General features: G+C 44.2%; 3 protein-coding genes across 10 annotated transcripts; 2 read left to right on the top strand and 1 right to left on the bottom strand.

Moving 5' to 3' along the window:
- Positions 1-265: 265 nt before the first annotated feature.
- Positions 266-9,540, bottom strand: kiaa0319l (KIAA0319-like ortholog). 5 transcript variants are annotated; one of them, XM_085901577.1, is made up of 27 exons: positions 9,375-9,540; positions 8,796-9,113; positions 8,087-8,324; positions 7,549-7,692; positions 7,289-7,392; positions 6,439-6,707; positions 6,259-6,321; positions 5,874-6,090; positions 5,380-5,478; positions 5,150-5,247; positions 4,986-5,073; positions 4,751-4,843; positions 4,535-4,667; positions 4,333-4,438; positions 4,034-4,156; positions 3,794-3,917; positions 3,563-3,695; positions 3,312-3,460; positions 3,095-3,246; positions 2,795-2,933; positions 2,507-2,666; positions 2,296-2,438; positions 2,050-2,172; positions 1,893-1,983; positions 1,708-1,799; positions 1,430-1,636; positions 266-1,282 (listed from the first exon to the last, which is right to left on the bottom strand). In XM_085901577.1, the coding sequence occupies exons 5-26, from the start codon at positions 7,380-7,382 to the stop codon at positions 1,440-1,442; spliced, it is 2,886 nt and encodes a 961-aa protein (XP_085757703.1). In that variant the 5' UTR covers positions 7,383-7,392; positions 7,549-7,692; positions 8,087-8,324; positions 8,796-9,113; positions 9,375-9,540; the 3' UTR covers positions 266-1,282; positions 1,430-1,439. The 5 variants fall into 5 exon arrangements, with proteins under 5 accessions (XP_085757703.1, XP_085757699.1, XP_085757698.1 ...); XM_085901573.1 differs by having other exon boundaries at positions 266-1,636; positions 8,087-8,320; XM_085901572.1 differs by having other exon boundaries at positions 266-1,636.
- On the top strand, positions 9,494-12,770 carry ncdn (neurochondrin). Of its 4 annotated transcripts, none has more exons than XM_085901581.1 (8): positions 9,494-9,636; positions 9,789-9,987; positions 10,108-11,050; positions 11,156-11,328; positions 11,416-11,654; positions 11,721-11,936; positions 12,022-12,155; positions 12,226-12,770. In XM_085901581.1, exons 1-8 carry the CDS (start codon positions 9,494-9,496, stop codon positions 12,642-12,644), a joined length of 2,466 nt encoding a protein of 821 aa, XP_085757707.1. In that variant the 3' UTR covers positions 12,645-12,770. The 4 variants fall into 4 exon arrangements, with proteins under 4 accessions (XP_085757707.1, XP_085757704.1, XP_085757706.1 ...); XM_085901578.1 differs by having other exon boundaries at positions 9,535-9,636; positions 9,757-9,987; XM_085901580.1 differs by having other exon boundaries at positions 9,589-9,636; positions 9,735-9,987.
- A 1,195-nt stretch (positions 12,771-13,965) lies between these two features.
- Positions 13,966-20,319, top strand: tfap2e (transcription factor AP-2 epsilon). Its single transcript, XM_085900795.1, has 7 exons — positions 13,966-14,258; positions 14,815-15,258; positions 16,800-16,854; positions 17,982-18,213; positions 18,877-18,995; positions 19,328-19,466; positions 19,575-20,319. Exons 1-7 carry the CDS (start codon positions 14,232-14,234, stop codon positions 19,834-19,836), a joined length of 1,278 nt encoding a protein of 425 aa, XP_085756921.1. The 5' UTR covers positions 13,966-14,231; the 3' UTR covers positions 19,837-20,319.
- The last annotated feature ends 713 nt before the right edge of the window (positions 20,320-21,032 follow it).

Consider the following 21,032-nt stretch of genomic DNA (forward strand, 5'->3'; position numbering starts at 1 on the left):
ATGGCTCCATTCTCTCTGTTGAGTTGTAATGGAGTGGCAAAGGACACCCGATTGCGTTAATAGGTTAATAAAAGTCAACATAAAGACAGACGATGATCACACATCTATTCTGGTTGGTGTCCGAGTACACCAAGGAATGATCATTTTAGAATTAGACAATTACTATCTTTTGTAATATAACAATGATAACAATTATGACTCAAAGTGATCTCGAGTGTTTGCAGTAAGGAAACATACAAACAGGTGTTCTCCATCGACGCAAGAATAAAATGAAAAGTCTTTATTCTAATTCCCAGATTATCCAGTTGTATCAAATCCCACAGCACAAACGTAATCCTTCCACTAAACCTCATTTAAAACATTTTAAATGACTCTTCCTTTGTCATTGTTCCACATTCTTTTGTTTCTGCCTTCACAGTGAACTCCAGCAAAGTCAAGACAGATATTGTTGAGTTGGCACTTGGGTCTGCTTAATTTGACTTTGTCTACAGCTCGAATGCAAAAAGAAGGAAAAAAAAAAAAACAAAGCAGTGCAGCAGATTTGACCATGATTTGACAGTGCAGTACACATTAATCTGCAAAACATTTTAAAGTCATTACTTCACATTAATTATGGACTGAGATGAGACGGTGACATATAATCCTTTTAAGAGCGACTAAGAGTCTGTGGAATTCAACTTCCAGGTTCTCTCGGTGTTTCACATTCTGCATGCAAAGTGAAAAGAAAGAAATCGTTTGGTTTTAGCTTATTCTTCACACAAAGCTACGGAAAATCTCCTCTTGTTATATTCACGGCAAGAATTGCGTGATGAATACGTGAAACAAAAAAGTGCATCAATCACCAAAATCATGGCGGGAAGATTTTTGCTAAAAGTGGCGTCTTCATTCAATGTTGTATACTCCGGTGCGTATTCATTTGCGTGGTTCGGAATTTTCGGATTACAAGCAGGATTTGGGGATCCGTCCGATCAAACATCACAACGCAGGCGAAAGACAGCTTCACACAATACTTTGAAGGAGTTACGTTTTGGCACATCAGCCAAGAAAAAGGGGTCGTTCCAGATCCGAAATGGCTGCAAGTGGTCATGCACATTTTCTTTTTTTTTTTTTTGCCGACCTCTCAATTTATGAATGTGCTGACCTGTAACAGTGTGAAGACATTTCTGTGCATTCATGCAGGTAGACTCGAAGCAAAGTTTGGAAGTACGACAGTGGCGGTGGCGGCTTGCTGGTTTCACTTTGTGAGTCACCTCAGTTTAAATAATCAGGTCCTGATATTCATCTATTCCAAAAAAAAAAAAAACAGTGCTCACTCTTTTTCTTTCCTCTGCCATGGCTCAGTTTTTCAGTGTAACAGTGTTTTTCAAGTTCCACGTGTTCCAGGAGGGATGAAATGAAGAAGCATTAAGGACGGATCTGCGTGCTTCACCTGGTTTTTGCTATAACAACTCTTCTCTGGGCTTCTTCCCTCTCACGGGACCCTGGCCGTTTCTCAAGGAGCCGTTTTGCGCTCGCAGAAGGTGACCGCGCTCCTGCTCCGTCCACGAAAAGCCAACTTGCCCGTCATCGCTTTCCAAGTCCGAGTCGGAGTGCATGAGGGCAGAGGAAGTGGGGGCGGGTACTGGCTTGATGCGCCCTGGGGAAGTCAGGTCATACCCGAGGAGTTTTAGCCATTGTGTGCACGCTATCAAAACATCCAGAACTTACCAGATCTGGGCGGTTGGAGCTCCAAAGCGTCTTGCTCGTCAGCTTCCAGTATTTTATAACGGCTTTTGCTTCTGCGCGCTTTGCTTTTACGTCTTGTAGGAAAACAGAAAAAAAAAAAAAAAGACACAAAAGAGTAAGAAACATTCATATATGATCCTTTAAAGTCTTTGGTAGAATAATCTCACTTGTTACAGCAACACACACAACCCCAGACAACCGTCGCTATGGCAACCACGATCATAAAGGATGCTATGGTCACATAGAGGACGCTCCACTCTGCAAACAAAAACATCATTCCATACAAAATGTTCTTTTTTTTTTTAACGTTCGGTCTGGACTTACCGCAGTTGCTCTCGGCGTCGCCAAACTGAGCCCTGATGAAGTTCTCCATCCAGAATGGGTGGCACACACAACGTCGCGTGAATGAGTCACACTCGCCGTGACTGGAACAGTTCAGTTGGCAGACTGTACGAAAGACCGCAGATATAAATAGACACCAGTGGCGTTTTATCAAATAGCTATAAATTAATGATGAAATGATTTCAAACGGGAGAAGTTTACATCGTGTAAGTACAGTACGGAACTCACTGACGGTGTCCACGCGCAGGGCCTTGTAAATGAGAAAGTCGTTCTTTTGTTTGCGCAGTTTGTTGCGCAGGCTGAGTGCAACGCTGTAACCGGACAGAGGAGGGCGCCCTGGACCGCCTGACACCAGAAAGACCAACCTGGTACTGAGGCCAAAACAAAAGAGGGAGAAAGAAGTAGTAATATATAATACAGTATAATATTTTCACCTCACCTGTGCTCATTGAACGCGGCGATCTCTCGAACGATAATGTCGCTATCGAGGACGCCGAGCAACACTCCGACCTGCCGCAGCAGCATGTCACGTTGACGGTGGGAAACTTGCGTTATGGGCACCTCTAAAACCAGCTCCACCTGGTCACGCTCCCACGGGTCTGACAGAGAGTACAAAAACAAACAAAAGAGTCGAGCTGAAACATTTCAAACTGCCAACACATGAAATTCACCGTAGGTAACAAAATCATTCAGTGGTGTTTCAATATTTGCTCATATGTGTGCGTACCAGGCTTGACCTCCAAAGTGCCGCTGTCGGTATTGATTTGCCCTTTGCTGTCCGTGACAGTCAGAGTGAAGCTATACTTGCCCTGCACCAAGTTTCCCAGAAACAAGACAGCTTGGTGATCAGAGTTGTTCAGCACATCCTGTGAAAAGGAGTGGGAAGTTTTGTTAAGTCGGTTGCGTAATGTGTCAACAACTCAATTTGGCAACTTCCGCTTCCTGTCTGGCGAGATCCCTTTCGACGGATGCGCTCAAAAAAGTCAAACCGGACGGATGACGAAATTGTCAACAAAGTCACACCCACCCCAGCAGCGGGGCTGCTGTCATCTCTGGTCCACAGGTAGCTGATGCCACCTTTGTCATCGGTGGAGCGAGATCCATCCAGAGTGGCGGTCCGCACCGGCAGAGAGACGGGTGGGCTGGAAACCACGCGAGCCACAGGTGGCTGGTCCAGTTCTGGTTTGAAAAGACATTCATAAAATAAGCTAAACGAATCCCTCAGAGTAATCTTCTGCTCCCACCTTCTCTGGCGATGACGGTGACTGTGTCGCTATTCTGCAGCTTCCTCTCGTCGATCACCGTCAGGGTAAACTCGTAAGTGCCCACCTCCAGGCCTGTCACCGTGGCGACGGCACTGTCTGCGTTCTCAATCTTCACACCATCAGGACCCCTTGGCAGAGGGAATAAAGTATTACGTAAAAAGCAGAATATGATGCAAATTTTCTTTTTTCTTTTACACGCCGTTAGCTCATCATAACTAACTGCCACTTACTTGGTCTGCTTCCAATGATAGGCGACTATCTTTTGATCATCGCTGCTCTTACTGCCATCCAGTATAGTTCGATCAACCGGTAGAGTCAGTTCTTTTTCCGGTCCGGCATCCGCCACTGGTGGTTTATTGTTTTCTGCAGGATGGAAAGAGACAAGAAACGTGAGGCAGGGTAGACAGAAAAGACCACCTTCACGTTTTAATCAATCGGGAATGTGACTCGAAGCCGTTTACCTGGCTGCACAATAACTGTGACATAAGCTGTGTCTTGCTGTCCGGCAGAATCGGTCACAGTGAGTTTGAAAGTGTAATCGCCTTCTCGCATGGCTGATAGCTGCAAGGTCTGTGTGCGAACGCCCTGCGGAATACAAACACGGGACACTTTTTAGAAACTAAACAAACAAACAAACAAAAAAATACAGAAATGTGCCTCAATCAGCAAAAAAAAAAATCATGACCCCCAAAAAGACTCACTTGCATCTCAACCACTTTGTCTTTGCTCTCGGGACTGAGGGACCATTCATAGGCAAGAGAGTCATGGTCATCTGTGCTCTGGTTGCCATAGAGTGTGATGGAATTCCGTGGTAAGGTGATGACCTGCATAACAGAAAATTAAAGTTTTTGAAATCTTACATGGCACACACACAGACAGCATGTTTTTCAGTCAAGTTTTGTGAAAATCAACATGCTAAACAAAGCGCTACAAAGAGAACCGGCAATTTTCCTCCTACAAATGGTTTTATTGCGCCAGAACATTGTGTCAAAATGTTGACCTGGTTGGGGCCGGCGTTGGCCTCGGGCTTGTAATCTTTGGCTTTGTTGACAGACAGGGTGGCCAGTGTTGAGTCTTGGGCGCCATCGGAGTCGGTGACAGTCAAACTGGCAAAGGAAAACAAACAAAACAAAAACAAAATCAGATTAAGTACCGCAATCTGCTTCCTGAAGTAAGAAGTTAACCAATTCATCAAGGTTTACTTGAACGTGTAGTTCCCCGGAACCAAGTTGGTGAGCGTGAGGACGGCCGTGTTAGCGGACACCTTCTCTTCCCTGAGGGGACCTTTGACCTCTTCCCAGTGCCACGCCACTACTTTGTCATCGTCTTTGCTCTCTGAAAACATATCAAGACATTTTTAAAGGGGTCAGATTGGAATGTAGCATCAATCGGTAACACTGTTTGATTGAAAGACTCACGGCTTCCGTCGATCACCGTAGAGCTTGTCGGCAAGGAGATCTCTTGGAACTTTGGGGAAACTACGGCAACGGGGGGTTTGTTTACCCGCGGCTCTGTCAGGTGGAAAACAAGAGCTTAGTGAGGTAAAAAAAAGCAATATTTGCGGAATACGACTGTAGACTCGTGTTATCTTCATTAGCACTGGCATGCTGTGTTACGTAAATATGACTATTTTTTAAAAAATATTTCTCATACCTGGTTTGACAGTGACATTGACGTAACCTTCTCCATGAGCACCTCCGCCAGCCACGGTCACCTCAAACTCATACAGACCAACTGTGAGCTGAGGAAAATAAATTCAAGTCAAGAAATCGGAAGTTTCAAAAGCATTCGTGTCAGATTGTGATGAAAAACTGTACCTGGCTGAGTTTTAGGGTCTTGCTGTGCTTTCCTTCCATCATCCCACTGTAATCTTTGGGATGCGTTATCAGACGCCAATCAAATATATATTTTGAATCTGTTGGGTAAGAAGTGCCGTGAAAAGTGAGTCAATCCCAAACTGCTCATAACTCAGATATGGATCATTTTTGAAATGGTGGATTTGCATCTTGCTTCATTCAAGAAAAATGAATCGATTTCTGCGACTCACCTGGCGGAGTGGCCGGCAACACGAATGCGTTAAGCTCGACCGAGCTGCGCGGTAGCGTGACTTCAACGCTCTCCCCTGCCGACACCACCAGCTCCCTCACTGGCATGGAAAAAAAAAAATAAAAATCAGGTGATGCCAACAATACGGCGTGACAATCAGCAAGTCTCCAGAGTTAATATCCTCGTGGAGGCATTTTATTGGAACATATTAATTATTAACAAAATGTTAGCTTGAACTAGTTAGGAGCATTTTTTTTTTTTTTTTTAAGAGTTTCAAAATGTCCAAAAAGTTGATGTTGTAAAAAATAAAAGTGGGTCAGAGGTTGACAACTGAAACGAGATAGTAAGCGGTTACAGATGGCTGCGCGTCTGCATTGTGAGTCAATCACTTAATCTTATTTCAAAGCAGTGATGACCTTTACGCAATATCTCCTTTGCTACTGTGTATACAACGCTAGGCTTATCTGCTCTGAAACCATGACATGCATTTCTTACCAGCCTGTGTTGGAGCTACGGCTACGCTGACGGTAGTCGTTGCGCTTGTGCTGACGTCACTCGTATTGGAAGACGCAGCGGTGTCTACAAAAGTGGAGTTCTGCTGTGGGGCGGGTTCGCTCGTCCTGTTGGTAGATTGATTGCCGTTCTTATGCTCTCCTTCCGGAACGACGCTTGGGCTCGGCGCCAACTGCGCTGGGTCAGATTTGGAAATTTCCTGAAGAAAGTTGGACAAAGTGGAAATTGAAACTGCACTTTAACATTTTTAACCCATTCTTGAGCGAGGTCCTAGTTTGACTTAAAACTGCTGATAGAGGTCTCAATGAGTTGGAATGGAAAACCAAAAACTGTCAATCACAAAGAGAAGTATAATTACGGTAATTACCGTGCTCTGTTGTGGTTCTTGACTCGCCTGACGAACCCTCCTCCCTCTTTTCGTGACAGAGCCCTTATAACCACAAATAAAGTATTTCCAAAAATGACCCATAAGCATCAAAATGATTTGAGGTGTATTGCTAATTCTGATACTGTGATAATACTGTTGTCAGATAATAACCAGTTATACCTTGCTTAGTATCTGTAGGAGTCCCAGAGACTCCTGATTAGGTTGAGGCAGAAACAAGATGGGGCAGCCTCCCTTGAGGGAGCAACTAAGAAGCACGCATCGCCCACCGAGACTCCACACTGCGTTGCAATTGGGCCTCAAGCAGCACGTCTCCCAACACGTGGCTCCGCCTTTGCCGTCCGCTAAAGGGGACCAGCCCAGACCGACGACGCTTGTCCAGTGGAGCCCCAGCACCCCTCCGGTAACGCGGCACATATCTGCTGATACACCTGGAGGGGGAAAAAAAAAATAAAAAAATCATCTTGGCTAAGCGACTGTTCGTATGTTGAAAAACGAGTCATGTTAGCTGATTTGAGGTAATGACCAAAACAAAAGTGTCATCTTCAATCTCATGCGGTGATGACGAATGCCGCCACGCAACAAGCCAACCAGCTCATCCTGTTCAAGCAACTTTCGGCATGTGTGGATCAGAATGTGTTTACAAAAGCGCCACTAATGGCTCAACTGTCACTCGTTGAACATTTCTCAACTTGAATAATCTGCCCTTTTCTCGCAAGAAAACACTTGACTTGCTCAAGAGAAAACCCGTGATTTGTTCAAAGACCCTTTGGCCTCGGTTCGGTCACTCTACCTCTTCTTCCGTCAACAGACAAACAGAGCACTTATTGTTCTCTTTCCACATTGACCCCATCCCCCAATAGTCTGATTGGATCAGAAGAGTAACGACAACAAACAGGCAAAACTCCAAAGAGGATGAGGACACACCTTATGTAACCGCTGTTTTCCAGATGTCAATTTGTCATTAGTCAATAAATGTCCTTTTAAATCTTTTTATTGGGGTTTGTTTTACCTGTAGGAGGGGCCAAAAGCCAGAGGTGGGTCAGCGGTAAGAGAAGGAGGTGTGGTAAACTCCAAGTGAGTAGATGCTGGTATGCAGAAGACATTTTAAGTGACCTAAAGAGAAAAGATTGTTTTGAATTATATTCTGACAATTTTAACAGCTGCATGCCTACAGACACACCCGAGAAGTGTTGGGCGTATATTTCGCAAAAGTGCAGCCGAAAGAAACGTTACACCTGTTTGACGACGGCTGACGGCACCTAAATTTACCGGGAGCCAGACGCTGAAGGGTGGAGTCGAGAGATGTCAGGCACAGCGCGGAGCTAGGTTGGCAGCAGGGCGGCGTCAGGTGATTGGTGGAGAAACGAGACCAACGATGTGCGAAGGATATGCGGCATGGCTGTCAGAATCAACCTATTAAAAACAACCACATTAACAATGAGAACTCCTCGATTGATGGGAAATAAACATTTCATAAAAAACATCTGTCTAGATTTGATGTCTTCTTTCCAGGAAAGTGCATGAGTGGATTCTACTAATACTCATGACTATTCTTACTTTTTCAGCTGAGTTGTCAAGGTAGCAGGAAACTATTACAGACCGACCATATCAACAAATCATTTTTACCAGGAAGAGCAGCGTTTCGAAAGCCAACAAGCTGACACAAACCCGATTACACGGTCCGCTTCCATCCTCCTCGGGTAGCATCAGAGCATTTGAGGCAAAAAAAAAAAATACCCCAGGTAAAAATAATCCCTACATTTGTTTACGCAAAAGTGATTTAGTCACATTTGTTTCACCTTCTTACCGATTCGTTTTTTTTTTGTTATGCCTCAAGGCTGGGTGAGACTGTCAACATGTGCAGCAGCAGAAGACATCTCGTTCAGGGTTGATGACAGCATGGAGGCGTTTCGGTCTAAAAGGATCTTTTTCTCCAGTCCATAAGGACAACAATGGCCTCTGTGACCAACAGACGCAGGTGTCAACTTTTTGTCTGAAGCAGGAAGATGGAGGATCTCTCTTGAACGCCAAATCCCACGCACTGTCTTTGAAAAGAAGAAATGTATTTTAATCATCTCCAATTAAAAAGGCACATTCCATTGTACCTTGAGCTGACTGGTGATAAAATCACAACACCTGCAGCATCGCTTGGCTCGGCGCATGCGATTTAAAACAATGGAGAATGGTAATGATTGTGGTTCCATTATTCACAAGTATGCTTTTTACTATGAGGCTTTAATATCTCATGCAACATTATCCTTATTATTTATGCTCCTCTGAGTGTCAGTGGAATATCTTTAAAATGGTCATATTATGGTGTGCATTGAAAAGCCATCGATGATGTATTTCAGCCAGCTGATATGAACAGGTTTCATACAAATCTGCACGAGTCTTTAGTCATATGAGGCCGATTGCTACGGCTTGGCGAGTCATTACATTAACACACCATTGCACACGCTTGGATCAGAAATTTGCCGCATTTGGCGGATGACTTTAAGCATTGCAAAGTAGTGTACCTGTTCAATCCAGGATCCTTTAAGGCACCTTGAGCCAAACAGCTGCTGGCATCGCTATGACTTATTTACGCGCTGTGGCCACGGGTTGCGTGCGTGGGATTTTCCAAAATGCAACTCCCATCAGTAGGATTCAGAAGAACTCTGTAGTCGTGCTCATTCGTCTTTCATTTGTCGCGATCGCCGTGGCGTGTTCGATCCTTGTTGTCCCCCCCTCAGTCCAGTAAATTGGGTCACTATCCTTCTCGCACTTGTTCAGCTGATGTGCCCCTATAAGCTCTATCAAGGTACTTCTAGGACATAGAAGCACTTCCGTTGGCACTGTCAAAATAAGATATTTAACAAGCCAGTAATTTACGTTTAATAAGTGATGAAGACACAATGACACATAGATTTACTTATAGTAAGAGCAAAGTGATGCAGATAGTAATCCAAGATTATATGATTATAGAATGCATAAAGCTTTAAGGTAAACATGTTGACGCTCCAGTGGTTAATGAAGGACAAATGAACGTCTTAATCCTACTCTTTCCGGTCTGCGCCACAATTATCAAAGACAAATTACCAAACATTAATACTCACCTTATTGATTTTGTTGCACCACTCGGAATTATACAAGAAGATTGGTTAAAGAAAATAAACGGCGTGGAATGAAATATTTCGATAAATATACCAAACATCGCTTCGCCGACGTTTCAAAAATGGCGATGGCACTTTCCAACTACCGTTGCTGCGATTGGTCAACTGAACATGTCAAAGCGTTTTCATTGGTTACTTGTCATTTAACTTTGATATTCCACATCCGGTGGGAGCCCATGAGAAGCGTGAAGGATCTCTCATCCAAGTGAGCGATTTTTTTTAAAATAAATCATTTCTATTTTCTCATGCCTCATCACTGTAATCAAGAATAGCAACTAAAACGCGATGCTGCTTTCCTGACAGCAATGCATTGCAACCTTTTTAGAGTCCATTCTCCATGACGTGTTGCTGACATTGTGAAGCCACGATGGCAGAAGGTGCAACAATGAGTGGTCAGTTCTCCGGAAGAGAAGAGCAAGCAGAAGAAAGTGAAGGATGTCCAGAGAATGAATCGGGAGGTGGTTTGACGGATGCTAAGCGGGATGTATTGGAGAGATGCCTCCATGCTCTCAAACATGCTAAAAATGATAGCCAAACAATGGCTGCACTTCTTTTGGTATGTTACCATCGTCTTTTCTTATCGAATGAGATCTTTGACGCAACCAACGAGGATCATGCATCTAGAATGTGCACAATCACAAACCCATATTTTTTTGTCAATTCTGTACATTCCCAGATCACACGCTTGTGCCCGGCTTCCAGATTGGACAAACCCACCTTGAGGCGAATCTTTGAGGCCGTTGGTCTCAATCTTCCAGCTCGGCTGTTGCTGACTGCATCGAAGGGGAACGGGGACCCCGTACTGCCCCCCGATGAGCTCATTTCATTGGGTACGGCTCTTTTGTCTGCCTTAAGCACCGATCCAGACATGGCCTCTCAGCCTCAGCTCCTTGCCACCATTCCGCTACTGCTGGGAATTTTAGCTCATGGTTCGGCCAACCAACAACAGACCTGTGATGAAAATGGAGAGATCAGCGAGGAAAAGTGCAAGGATGATGATCGTGGTAGTGAAGCATCACCTGGAAAGCTCGATGAGGTCATAGCCGCTGACTGTTACCAGGTTCTGACATCCGTGTGTGGCCGACCCAGAGGTCCTGAACATCTGCTGAACCGAGGTGCTATACCCGCTCTTTGCCAGGCTTTAGAAAGGAACCAGACCTTGAGTCAGAAGATGGGGCTTCCCTTGCTTGTTTGCCTCCTCTCGGGTCAAACCAAAGATAAAGCGTGGCGCAAACACTCGGCAGAATTGCTGCCGCTGCTGGTGAAGATGTCCGAAGACTTCTGCAAATCCACAGATCAAAACAGGCTGGATATGTGTTCCCAGTTGGTCGGTGTTCTACCCCCAGGAGGGTTCACGGTCGAGAAGGAGATCCTGAGGGAAGTCGTGAGCCGAGCGTGGGGGGCACTGCGACCTTTGGTACAGTCAAAGTTGACTCCGAGACAAATCGGGCCAGTTTTGGTGCTCGCCGCTTGTCTGCTTGATTTGTATGGTTGGGAGCTGGCTGGACCTCCAAAGTTCTGCTGCTTACTGGTTAATCGGGCTTGTGTGGAGGTTCGGATGGGATTAGAGGAACCGCCTGGAAATATTCTGAGCCAAGACTTGCAGGACACACTCACAGGTAGTTGATGAGCAATAAATAATGACAACACTAAAATGAGGTCATAAATGAGGTTCGGTGCTAATGTGTTCCAACACAATTTACCTTCTTCTCTTTATTGCCCAGGTTGTTATCGAATCATGGAGGCGGCCATCGAGCAGGCCTGCAACCCGGCTGTTTTATCCGCCGCGCCACCTGCTCAAAGTTCCATAACCTCCTTAAGTCTACAGCAGAGCAAGCAGGTCCTCGGCGTACTTGAGGAAGCCTTCTCGGCTCTGATGTACCACTTGCAACAACAGGTAAAGTTTTGGTGGACCATAAGTTCCACTTAGTGCAAATGCGTGTGTTACCCATTGAAATGTTGATCTCTTCCTGTTTTCCCCAAGATGGACCCGAGTCGCTATGGCGACCCTTTTATTTTCGCCACATTCCGCTGTTTGTGCTCGTGGCTGGCCGAGGAGACTTCCTGCCTTAAGGAGGAAGTGACCACCCTGCTGCCAGTCCTCATCGGGTACTCACGGAGCCACCTAACGGCTGTGAATTCCGAGCAGGCGCTCTCTGACTGGATGGATAAGATGTCCGTCGCCAATGAGAACGAGACCTGGACGGGCAAAGAGGCGCTTAGGTACAAAAAAAACAAGACCGCTGACGCATTCGTGAAGTTACGTGAGTCATTTTGACTTTTCTTCAGGTATCTTCTGCCAGCTCTGTGTCACCTCTCTGCCGAGGAAGGTCCCAGGAAGGTGCTGCTGGCTCTCGACACGCCGGCTTTGTTGGTGTACTACCTTTCGGAGAGCTTTACTTCCTTGAAGGGTAAAAGCGGAGCATCGTCAGCGAGGGACCCCGGCATGGAGACGGCCTGCTCGGCCCTCCTGAACTTCTCCGTCACCGAGCCTGAAAGAGTCAGGTAGCAGCCAAATGTCAATCTCCATTCGGTGAATGGGATTTCTTTATATCATATTTATATTTGATGGTGCATATTTGTTTTCCAGGAAGGATCAATGTTTCACAACTTTGGAGAAGCACCTGAGTGAAGCACTTCCTGTTTTGGTGCACAAAGCTAGCCTCCTTGTCCTTGCAGCTAATTACTGCACATTGGGTCTGATGATCGGCAGACTGAAATCGGGTAATGTTTTAAGTGATAATCAATCTTGAACACAAGTGTGAAAACAAAATTCTACCTTCTTTTATTCCAGGTTCAGCTGAAGCCGGTCAGAGACGTTTCTTTTCCACAGCTCTCCGCTTTCTCCACAGCGCTCTGGACTCTGCGCTCAGTCCGGGGCCGGTCAAGGTGAGCCCAGGTTGGGAGGAGAGCTGGGACGAAGTCGCCGAGCTCTGGAGGCTGGCTTTGCAGGCTTTGGGGGGTTGCTTTCGTTCTCAGTCGTGGTTGACGGCGCTGGTCAGAGAGGAAGGATGGTTGAGGAACACGCTGAGCATCCTGGGTTGCTGTAGCGCACTACCGGACCAGCACACGCAGGATGCGCTCGAGGAGGCTCTGTGTGTCTTGGCCAAAGAGTGCCCACTCTGCAAACAGGACATTGGAGATGCTATGAAGAATGATAAAGGAGCTATAAACTCCATGAGGAACCTTAAGAAGGTGATAGGAGTGAAATAAATAAAGCTTTAAACACTTGCAGAAATTTGTAATGAAGAGAAATTCTGATGCCAATGTGTGTCTGTTTCAATTCATCTTATTTTCAGAATTATGTCAAGGTTACAGAATTTAATAAAAATATTTTCTTACGGAATATTAATCCTTGTTTCCTGCGTTCTACTTAATTTCATTCCCAACAGTAACTGAGTGGTGTAGTTCTTCGCTTTGACCACAAGACGGTGCTGTGGAACTTGTTTATTCTTTTTTTCAACCCGCTCCTGTAATTATGACAGTCTGTTAATATATTTGGATCATGATCCTAACTAAGCATTAGACACCTCAAAAACACGATTCAAAATGAGAGCTACTTAGAAGTTTAGCAAAGCTCACAATTACAACAAGGAATATACAACATTTCTAAAATTCATAACTAAGCAATATTGTATGCATAAAGTTACTATATACATTAATTGTGGAAGTGGTAATCGACACATTGTAATTCATGATATCAATAAATTTGAAGTCAGTAGATATTTGAGAATTGGACTTCAATAAAAGCTTTTAAAGACAGCAAAGTTAAATATAACCGAACTGTGTTCAGGCAGTGATTCTTTCATGTGCCACTAGAGGAACCCTTACAACACTTATGGGGAATCCCTGCTCTACAAAAAAACCCGTCCAAAAAAAAGTTTCAATCTATCTACCCCCCTTTTACTATACCTCACACCTCCCGCCCCCTTTCTTTTGAAATGTGCCCTCCTACTCTCTCTTCTGTCCCCACGACTCCTCACTCATCCAAACTCCTGCATGGCGTGACACACTAACTCACTTCTCTCTCACCTCTCCACCCAACATCACTTCTTCTCTCCCTTTTATTTATTTATTTATTATTAATATATATATATTTTTTTAATCTTTCACTTTTTGGGACGGGCTGCACCGGCTGAAGCATGCTGTGGAAGGCCCGGAACAAGACTGATGGCATGCAGGTATTCCATTCCATGTATTCCACTTATTTAATTTTATTAGACTGTGCGTAAAAAGTTGCGTAATTGGGAGTGATGGGTTATTTTTTATCACGCATATGAATACAAAATACACAAGAATGATGTGGATATCTATTAAATAAAAAAATGGTCAAATTGAAAAAGGAGATGCAATTTTGGTTATAAGTATCAAATAGTGCGTAAAAGATTTTTATTTAAGTGTGCGGGAATGTACTAATTGACTGAATATATCTCTTTAAGAGAAGTGGACCCCGTCGACCCCTCCCCTTATTCTCTCAGCTGCACCAAACCTATAAGTAGTGGCTTCATGGAGAGCATCCACGCCTCCGTCTAAATGTGTGTGCGTGTGAAGGTGTGTATGTGTGCTGCGTGTGTGTATGTGTGTGTTCCTTGCTTGTGCGTAAAGTCACCGAGCCTTGAAGAAAAAGTAAATAACACATCGAGTTCATTAATGGACCGGTGAAACGAAGCTGGATTACATTGTGGGGAGTTTTCGTGATCCCTTGGAAGGTTGAGCATCCTGTTGATTATTTTTTTTTGGCTGTATTTTAATTTTAATTTTATTTTTTTGACATTGAGGGTATATTCACAGTGAGTCCAGATGTTAATTCACACCTATTCAGCTATGGTGAGTGCGGCGCTTTTTACGCATTTGTTTTTGGAGCATTTTGAAATTTATTAGCGCTTGATATTATAATTGTGCGCCCATTTGTTTGTTTTATGATTATTATAACGCATCGATTTGAGTCTTAAACGATTTGTCCCGTTTTGTATGACAAGAAACTTTATACTTGCGTTTTGCGCACTAAAATGAATGGCATGAAAAGCGATGATCTTTTTTTTATGATATTATAAATTAAAAATAGTTTTTCACATATGGAATTTCACTTCATATCTAGTGGTGCGAATGTCTGTGTCAAATAATGGAGCCACATTGATCCGGCTGACCCAGCTCTACAAAAAAAAAAAAAAAATCCAATTGTGTCAGGATGTGCGCGAGCCTGGTAGATTAAATGGATTCAATAACTTTTTTTTTTTTTTGGACGGACAGTGCTTTACGGAATATTTGCGTAATTTCAGCTATTTTAACCAAAAAAATGAGATGGCATATTTTGAAAGGAAAGAAATTTTCTTTTGCACAGCTTCCAATTGATTTACAAGAAAAGTTTGTGTGTGTGTTTTAGGAGCGCGCAGACGGACTGAGCAGCTCCTCACCGAGCGGGCGCCTCTCCCAGTTGTCCTCCCTCAACCAGGGCGCCTACTCCTCGGCTCCCCCCCTCTGCCACACTCCGGCCTCCGACTTCCAGCCCCCTTACTTCCCTCCTCCGTACCCGCAGTCCTCCCTGTCATACTCCCAGAGCCAGGACTCGGCCTACTCCCACCTGTCGGACCCTTACCCCTCCATTAACTCCATACATCAACATCAGCAAGCCGCATGGCACTCGCAGAGGTCGCGCTCCGATGAAGCGGGGCTTTTATCGCAAACGCACCGGGCTCTCGGGCTCGATCCCCGGAGGGAGTATGCGGCTGTCCCCCGCCTGCTCCACGGTCTCGGGGAAGGAGCCGCCGCCCTTGGAGACGGACCCCTCGGGATGCACATAGGACATCACGGCCTGGATGAGCTTCAGGTAATCTCTTTTTGGAATGTTGGCGGTGCGTAAAGTTTCTCGAAGTGCGCACGATTTTAGGTGGGAAAAAAAATAGTGTAAATGATAGAACGATGATAGGTTTAAGCTCAATCAAAAAATCAATTCAATATGATTTTTTTTTAAATTACCCTAAACGTTAAAATGATTACTGACGAGGAACTCTGCAAAAAAATAAAACCATGCAGTGAAATTGTCATCTGTTTTCAGGATGGTGTAAAAATATATATGGCATGAATAATCAAATGTGTAAATCATAATAAAAAAATTTACCAATATTATTATAAGTTTTTCCCCAAACACAACTTAAAGTGATTCCTTGACAAAAACATGTTAAAAGGAAATGACAATAATGTTCACAAATGGTAGACACCTCCTCAATAAAGTTTGTATTAATATTTCCATATAAGAAAAATATGATCAGAAGTTATGCATACCAAATAATAACACTTTAAAAATGTCGACGATATCCCTTTTGAGTAAAATTTGCCTGTTTAACAATTTTCAAACATTGCTGAGACGTTGACAAAACGGAAAACATAATTCAATGATGCCCTGTTAACATGAAGCATGCATGTTATAAATCAATGCATTCGCGTCTTTTTTTTACGCGTGGCGTACTAGACAAAATGACTCCCACTATCCTCCCCCCTGTGCATTTTTTTTCTTTCTTTCTATAGCCCAAAAGAATAGTTTGTAAGGTTTAGTGAGCAGTCAGCTTCCCCGCAGCAGGTGCAGCTGCAGACGCTGTTTGTTGCCCTGCGTGCAGCACAAACACAGCGCGACCAATTGATGTGCACGCTTATTATTAAGAAAGAAAAAAAAAAAAGCGACGTCGGGGAGGCGCGCCAGAAGAACACAGTCAAGGCAAGGCGGGCATGTCGCTGCTAAACGGAGGCCTGCGCGACAAGCGTCTTTATTTGATTAATGGACGATATCCTGCACCTTTAAAGCCGACTATATGAATTTAGCACAAAGGAGCTCGCTCGCCTTTTATCACCGCTTGAATGAATGGAGCAAATGCATTAAAGGGATTTCATTAAGTCCAACGAATACCAAGCTGACCATTTTTTTTGCATTTTTGCGAGTCCAGTTTAGGTCCGTGATGAACTTTTTTTTTTTTTTCCTTTCTACATTTGTTTTGTTTATTGCTGCTGAGTGCATTAAAAATGGGCGACGGACTGTTTTCGTGACGTGTTTGGAAAAACTTTATTTTACATCGTATTTGTTTTTCCTGTGTATGCCAAATGATATCTTAGTTTAAACAATAATTAAATGATACAACTAGATATTTGAAACTATATATATTTTTTTATTTTTTTTTATATCATGCTATAAAGCATCTTTAGTTTTTAGAGGATTTGAAGAGAAAAGCAGTGTGTGTGTGTGTGTGTGTGTGTGTGTGTGTGTGTGTGTGTGTGTGTGTGTGTGTGTGTGTGTGTGTGTGTGTGTGTGTGTGTGTGTGTGTGTGTGTAGGCTATAAGGCCAGTAGATAAATGATAGTGACTGTCTGTCTGACACAGGGAATGGAGGAAGGATCAGCCTTGGGCATCCTGGACCACTCTGTCATTAAAAAAGGTAAGCTCCTAATATAGGTGTGTGTGTGTGTAGTTGTGTGTGTGTGTGTGTGTGTGTGTGTGTGTGTGTGTGAGGAGAAAGGCCTTGCGCTTGTGTCCAAAGTGTGCACCTATATAATTGTGCTATACACGCTGAAGGGGGTTTTGTGTTTAGTAATGGCGCTCCGACACCAGTCTTGCCTTGCTGACTGAAACACACACACACACACACACACACACACACACACACACACACACACACACACACACACACACACACACACTCACGCGCACACACTATAAATAATTCTGTTTTGCTATTTCATTTGAAGTCAAGAAGTCCTCTAATACTCAGCTGCAGACTTTCACCCCAAAGGCACACATTCTTAATGAACTGTTCATGGTCATATGAGTGAGTGAGTGAGAGAGAGAGAGTGAGAAGGGCGGACGGGGGGGGATTAAAGTGAACAGGAAAGGGAAGTGGGCCAAGGAGAAAAAAAAAATGGAGATGATAAAAGTGAGGAAATTTGCAGGAGCATTTTGATAATATTACAAATATTGAGTGGACTATTTTGTGGGCCTTTTAAAGGGGACACAAGGGCCCAGTTGGAAAGTTGGGGGGTGGGGGGGTGTTAAAAAAAGAAATGAGAACATGATCTCAAAATTGGCATGATAGCACAGTTAGCGCAATAGCATCAAAGCTGTTGCTATTGACTGAACAGATTCAAAAGTTGAGGGAAAAACTCAAAGAGTTGGTTACATACCCGTGAATTGAGTGTGAATGAATCTCTTTGAGGTGCGGAATCAAGTTTTTTTTTTGTTTGTGCATATAAAACAGAACCACCTGCAGTTTAAGACAACAGAATCAACAAGCAGCGTTGCCGCATTTAGAGCTGTCACCGTCGGGGGGCAAACGCTGAATACATTATAGTCAGACGGGGGATTTACATAAACGCTCTTGTCGTACGATGGTTTTAATTTCACCCTTGTGAACTTGTAGAAAGTAGCCCTGGTCTTCTATTGGATAGCTGGACACCCCTAATATATACATGTTTTTTTTTTTGGGTGCCGCAACAGATTTCAATATGTCCAATTGATTTGATATACATCTGAATAAAATGATTACCTCTTTCTCCTTTGACTTTCCAGTTCCCATCCCGTCCAAGCTGAACGGTTCGTCCCTGTCCGCCTTGTCTCTCTGTAAGGACGGCCTCGGCATGGGCGCCGTTTCCAACCCGGCTGAGGTTTTCTGCTCGGTGCCGGGCCGCCTGTCGCTGCTCAGCTCCACCTCCAAGTACAAGGTCACCGTCGGGGAGGTCCAGCGGCGACTCTCCCCACCCGAGTGCCTCAACGCCTCTCTGCTGGGCGGAGTCCTCCGCAGGTAACAGAAAAACAGAAGCTATATTAACTCTCGATAAAAAAAAAAAAAAAGAACCAAAAATACAGCATGTTTTTTTTTTCCCAGGGTTAGCTGGATAACTTTTAAATGCATTGACCAAGTTGAGGGAAGGTCATGGACCTAACTTCAAAATACAAGCCATGTGTTGTCCCAGTCCATCTAAACCTTTTTGATGATATCTTACAAGTAAAAGCACAAAGCGAGGTCAGAGCTTGAGGAACCAAAATGGGTCATGGGACAAAAACACAAGAGAAGGCAACATTTTTAATGAAGCCGGGGCCTCGAGGCAAGAAACTCATGGATGGGGCTCATTAAAGGATCTAAAATGGAAGGAAAATATCTTTCTCCTCTCTACGGAAAGAGGCGACCTCCTGCTTGGTGGCGATTCGTCACTGTCTGTCAGTACTGTATATAAAAAATAAAAAATAAATTAAGTGTGCATCAATAAAAGGCAACGTTGAGCAGAAAATAGAACATACAAGAAGCATTTGAGTGTTGACAGGGGTCATGAGACGATTTTAGTGGAACACACACACACACACACACACACACACACACACACACACACACACACACACATACACACACACACACACAGATTGGACCATATAGTAAAAACTGCTCTCTGTCTCTATCTCCCCTCAGGGCCAAGTCCAAGAATGGTGGCCGCTGTCTGAGAGAGCGTCTGGAGAAGATTGGCCTCAACCTGCCCGCCGGGCGACGCAAGGCAGCCAACGTCACTCTGCTAACATCTCTGGTGGAGGGTACGACGCGCTCTCGCACACGCTGACCCTTCCCGTATTTTAACAGATTGAGACGGGCAGAAATATGTTTGCACTCGCTTACGTGAATATTAAATCGAACACACACACACACACACACAAGTCCGGGGTGTCGTGTAAAGAAAGAAGCCAAAAAGACTAGTGAACTGTATAAATAGTGCAAGTGAGAAAACGGGATGCACACTATTTTCTCTGACCTAACAGATTGCGCAATACTTTGTGGAGAGCAATTTTCGTGGAAACTCAACCAGATGTGACAATAACTGCCCTGTGCTAAATTTAAATTCATCTAATCACGCTACCTCCTCTTCCAGGTGAAGCCGTCCATCTGGCGAGGGATTTCGGATACGTGTGCGAGACCGAGTTCCCCGCCAGAGCCGCCGCCGAGTATCTGTGCAGGCAGAGCGAGCCCGACCAGCTTCCGACGCGACGCAGCATGCTGCTGGCTACCAAGTGAGTGGCATTTCCGCTTTGACCTTTGACATTAGGTTGGGTGCATCTGCAATACAAGTTAGAATATAGCATGATGGTTTTCTCACCTCCTTTTTTTCTTTATCAAAGGGAGATCTGCAAGGAGTTTGTAGACCTCATGTCCCAGGATCGCTCGCCACTCGGGGGCAGCCGACCCAGCCCTTGCCTGGAGCCCAGCCTCCAGGGGAGCCTCACCCACTTCAGCCTGCTCACCCACGGCTTCGGCACTCCCGCCATCTGCGCCGCGCTCTCCGCTTTTCAGAGCTACCTGATGGAGGCCATCAAAATGCTAGACAAAGGAGACGGCGGAGGGAAAGGCCACCATGACAAAGAGATGAAGCATCGTAAATAAATGGCGATGACACAAAAAAAGAGGCCAGAACTTCTCTGTGTTGCAACCTTTGGGACAAATCCAGAAACGAGTCCAGAAGATGTACTGTGATGTACTGTAATGTTTGTCCATAAACCTCACTTCAAATGGACCTCTTCTCAGTAACATCCACATCAGGATGAACTCTTACATATGGCAGTATTGTTTTACTTCACGTCAATCTTTTTTTTTTAAAGGCGTGTTTGTGGAAGTGGATTTTTCAACCGTTTTGGACTCATGCGGGACGTGTCGTACATAAGCCATATCTGGGGAAACAACCTGCTCTTTCGCCGACGGGCTTCATTCTCGGCTTGGGTTTGTAGTTTTTAGCAGGGTGCTCATGGGAAATGGAGTTGCATGTTTCATCTGCTGTGGGAAGAGAGAAAGTTGGAAATGCAGCTCAAGGCCAGGGTAGGAAGTTCTACTTGTGTGTGTATATAAGTTAAGAAAAGAGCAAAAATCATTTTGTACTTTGTGTGTATGTTTATTATTGTTATTATCGTTGTTATTATTGTATTACAACATAAATGTAATATATTATTAAAAAAAATATGAATGGATGCCTTTTATAGATTTTTTAAAAATGTTTTGATCAAATATATATAAAAATACAAACCTTCCACTGCTGTCAAAAAACACTTAATATTCTCCCCCAAAAAATTATCATACACAAAATCAACTTAATTTTCAGGTGCAGTATTTTCATTACTCACCTTTTTTTTTTTTTTTAATGAAATAAGTTTAGTCTTCCAATTCGATTTGCAGTCATCATAATGTATAATGTTGTCATCAGCAGTCGAAGGAAGCCTGCAGTGACGTCCTCCATGAATCCCCTCTAACCTTAAAACATCTCACTTTACAAGACGGATGACTTCCAAAGACCATCAAGGTCTCCAGAGGCGCTCAAATGCTTTCATGACTTCTTAACGTGACGCCCCTGCAGGTTAACATCCGAGCGAAAAAGCCGCAAATGGATCGTTGACACATTTGTGCTTCCGTCAACATCAAACTGTGCTAACTTCTCTTATTAAAAATCTCTTCAAATGGCAACTATGGTAAAACTAAGGGGGCCTAAAAGGGACTCGAGGGGAACTCCGCTCCATCTGCAGCCTTGGATAGGCACATGCAGAGGTTTGACCCCCAGTGACCAATAAGCCATCCGACTCGGATTCATCTCT

Source organism: Syngnathus leptorhynchus, chromosome 20 (assembly GCF_054491065.1).
Source record: "Syngnathus leptorhynchus isolate UIUO chromosome 20, UIUO_Slep, whole genome shotgun sequence".
Taxonomy (NCBI): Eukaryota; Metazoa; Chordata; class Actinopteri; order Syngnathiformes; family Syngnathidae; genus Syngnathus; species Syngnathus leptorhynchus.